The sequence below is a fragment of the Centrocercus urophasianus genome, unplaced genomic scaffold, assembly GCF_019232065.1.
Source record: "Centrocercus urophasianus isolate 14NV4802_14NV808 unplaced genomic scaffold, USGS_Curo_1.0 seq_10, whole genome shotgun sequence".
NCBI lineage: Eukaryota > Metazoa > Chordata > Aves > Galliformes > Phasianidae > Centrocercus > Centrocercus urophasianus.
Genome location: NW_024884142.1, coordinates 80,070,469 through 80,074,119, shown reverse-complemented (window position 1 = coordinate 80,074,119; position 3,651 = coordinate 80,070,469). Strand labels below are relative to the sequence as shown.

The 3,651-nt window shown below is 51.8% G+C and overlaps 1 protein-coding gene across 5 annotated transcripts in view; it reads left to right on the top strand.

The window, feature by feature from the left end:
• Positions 1 to 635: 635 nt before the first annotated feature.
• The window catches only part of MTA3 (metastasis associated 1 family member 3), a 117,538-nt gene continuing 114,522 nt past the window's right edge, over positions 636 to 3,651 (top strand). For 3 of the 5 annotated variants that reach the window (XM_042829351.1, XM_042829327.1, XM_042829317.1), the window contains exons 1-2: positions 985 to 1,067; positions 2,866 to 2,933. In XM_042829351.1, coding sequence (XP_042685285.1) covers positions 1,040 to 1,067; positions 2,866 to 2,933 — 96 coding nt within the window. In that variant the 5' untranslated portion in view covers positions 985 to 1,039. Of the gene's footprint in view, positions 757 to 984; positions 1,068 to 1,642; positions 1,814 to 2,865; positions 2,934 to 3,651 lie in introns of those variants that run through there. The other 2 variants (XM_042829334.1, XM_042829342.1) reach the window with 2 other exon arrangements.

Here is a 3,651-nt window from a genome sequence, read left to right as displayed (position 1 = left end):
GACCACCTGACTGTGTGTTTTGTATGCCAGGTGCACATCATTCAGCAATTCTGTAATCTGTTTCACTCAAAGCAGTATTTCAGAATTTCACTTGAAACACTGGGGAAGCTCATTTTTCTTCCAGGATAAACTAAAAATCTTGCTTCGTACTGCTCAAGATGCATGCAGAAAAATCTGGGGTGTGAAACATGTGATAAATCACCACCATCCCTGCAAGAGCAATGATAAAAAGCCCTTCTCCTAGAAGGGAGCATTGTAAAATTGGCCATAAAGTAAGTAGATGGTTTGCGGTGGTGCAGACTGTGTACAAACACAGGGAGGTGCCTTCCTGCAACATCAATACCGATGTTTTTCAGGCACCCCCCCCCCCCTTTCTCCCACCCTCAACAGATTATTTGCAAGCAGCTGTTCAGCTCTTCCTTACGCTGCGGTGCTGTGGGATCTATCTTTGTCCTGTGGAGGATGCTTTCTGCTGCCCCTCACCGAGCACAGCAGACAGTTTATGAAGCCACAAAGCACGCTCTTGGGTCGCATCCCGCTCTTTGTAGGGAAACAAACCCTCTCCCAATCGACCATCAACAGGTGCTGCGCGCACACGTGTGCCAAACTTTCCCCCAGCTGCCGCAAGTAGCTGCCCACGGGAAGAACGAAGCCGTTTGGCTGCGGGGAACAAAGGCCCAAGAGGGGCACAAACAGTCACAACGCGGCAAGGGGACTCGGCAGCGGTTCGCCGACTCCTCGGGGGTGCGGCCGCAGGTGGGGCTTCCTCCTGAAGTGTCGGCAGGCTGCGGCCGAGCCCCGCGCCCGACCCGGGGTCGGTGCGCGCGCTGAGGGGGGAGGCGGCAGGGGCGGTTTTTAACCCCTTCCCCGCCGGGCGGCTCCGGAAGCGGCGGCCCCTCGAGGCGCGGCGCTGTGTCCTGTGCCCGGGCGGGGAGGGCCGGCGCAGGGTGGGGGCGAGAGCGGGGCGGGGGGGCCGCGGGAGCCGCTCCCTCCTCGCCCAGCCCGGCCCGGCAGCGGGAGGAGGGCGCAGAGCGCAGACATGGCGGCCAACATGTACCGAGTGGGAGGTAGGTGGCGGCGGGGCAGCACCCGCACGGCGACCGCGGCTCCGCGTCCCGCGGCGCTCCCGACCCGCCGGGCTGAGAAGGGGCTCGCCGCTCCCCATCGCTTTCCTTCCGCAGCGCCGCGGCCTCGAGCGGCGCACCCGAGCCCGACCCGGGGGGAAGCGCAGGACGCGGGTTCTTCCCCGCAGCCCCGCGCGCAGGGTGGGAGGCCGCCCCGCGCCGAGCGGCGCAAGGGCAAAGCTGCCCGCCGCAGGGAAGGAAGGAAAGGGGAGCGGCGCCGCCGGCTTCTTCCCGGGCCGGGCCGGGCATGGCATGGCCGCCCTTCGCGCCTCTCGCGGCGGCCGTGTGAGCCCGGGCGGCCTGGCGGGCGCTGCGCCCCCCGGCCCTCTGGCACGGCGGGGCCCGGCCCTGCTGCGGCCTGGCGGGCCCGGACGGCGTGGTGCGGGCGGGCAGCACGGGGCCGTCCGTGGGCGCTGCGCTGGGGGCCGCGCCTCGGAGCTCTCCGAGTTCCTGCGCGCCTCCCCGCATCTCCTGGAGATGAATTGCGCATCGGTACGGGTAGATGGAGTGATCTGCCGGCTCGCTGATAGATGGCCGCTTGGTATACGGCGGGAGCGAGGAGTCTCTTGGGAGCGAAAGAAACATTGGATTTTCCATCCCCGGCCTGTCGAAATTGACTCCGATAACTTTCCATCCCCTCCTCCCCCGCCGTGGAACGAACGTGGCTGTGTTCCGGTTCTGCCGCTCAGGTGCATTGCAGAAGTTTACTTTTCATTCCTGGCTCCTGCTCCTTGCCAAGCGCGATGCTAGCAGGGAGCCGTGTCCTCTCTTCCATCTCTTCAGTCTCTTTCTGTGTCGGATTCAAGGTGTGCTGACATACCCACAGTTCGCCCTTCTGCACACTCCTTCATTGGGGCGTTGAGGCTGTAATCCCATCAGCCTTTACTCATTGCAGTAATCCGTACCCAAGCAGTGCTGTTGATGTCTTGGTTGGGTTCGTTTCTTAGATCATTGAGTTTATTTGTCGTAACTTTAAGGGTGGGTGATAACCAGAGGGAGATCTTCCTTCAGTGCTATTTGAAGTACCTGAGGCTCTACCTGGCTTTAACCTCACATCAAAGCATCGCAAAAGGTTTTTTTATGTCCTTGTTCCTCTCACTCCCTTTTCTTTTTAAGTAAAACTTGTGAGACACATTGTGCAGAAGTCAGATACGGAGTGCAGAGTGTGATCATCGTTTGATGGCTACTTTTTCATTTGATACAAGTTTTGAGAAACCTATAGGAGATGTTTTGTGTGTCAGTTTTTTTGTTGTTGTTGTTGTTTGCGTGTTCCTTGGGAGTAGCTTTTAGGATGTGAGCAAATTTCCATATACTCTGTGAGAATACTTTTACTATAGTGACCCTAGAAGAGATTTTGGCACAGGATAACCTCACAACTTGAGGCTCTGTTATGGTTGAATGTAGTTTACGTGTTACTGAGGAGAGATAACAACGAAGCCAAGTGTCACAATATGTGCATTACTCATCTGGACAACTGTGTTACTGAAGCAATGGGATAATGAATGTGAGGTAGCATATGTTACACAGGTATTATTTCTGTAATCTAGAAACTCATTAAGACCTCTCTTCTTAAATCTCCCTTAATGACAGAATGGTTGAGGTTGGGAAGGACCTCTGCAGGTCACCTGGAGGTCACTCTAGCTTCAGAAAAACTTTTGCACAAAAAATATATTTTTAGCTGTGTTATTTTTTTAATTAATACAATGTCTTTCTTTCTTTCTTTCTTTCTTTTTCATTGCAGATTATGTTTATTTTGAAAATTCCTCCAGCAATCCGTATCTCATTAGGCGAATTGAAGAGCTTAACAAGGTACACAAACATCCAAGGCTCCTGCTTAGTTTTCAGCAACTGTCAGTGCACTTTTCCAAAACCAGGGGTGACTTCAACATCCCAAAAGATTTCTGTTGGTAGAATTTTCTGAATCCTTTTTTACTTCCTTGAGATTTGTTCTGCGTTTGTTTGTATTTCAGTTATTAAAATACTGCCATGTGATAAGCTGGAATTCTACCCTGTTATCTAAGGAAACGCCCAGTTTATCATTCTCAGTGAACAGGAGTTCCCTGCTGTTTAAAAAAAAAAAAAAAAAAAAAAATCCAAACCAATCATGTGGATGATTGAGGAAGTTACTAAATTTAATTCTTTTCATGATGATGACACTGACTCCATCTGGAGTGATGGCAATGATGTAATGTATCTGCTTCTGGATACCTATGTAAAGAGCTTGTAGGTGTCAGTGAGACTTTTCAGCGATACAGTAACAATATGTAGCTCCCGTGCATGTTTCTTAGGTTGCTTTTTGTAGCTTCAAATGGGAGATTGTGAATTGAAATTGATACTGTATTCTCTCTCTTTGCCCCCAGTGTATTTTTATATGGGGGATGGAGATTTTTCAGTGTGTGGGAAAAGCATGAACATTTCTTAGTTCTTATACTACTGTGACTTTTAGAAATAATAAAGCAGTGTGGTTGTTTTTTTTTGTTTTTTACTATTCCATCAAGCAATATTATTAATTACTAATAAACTGTGA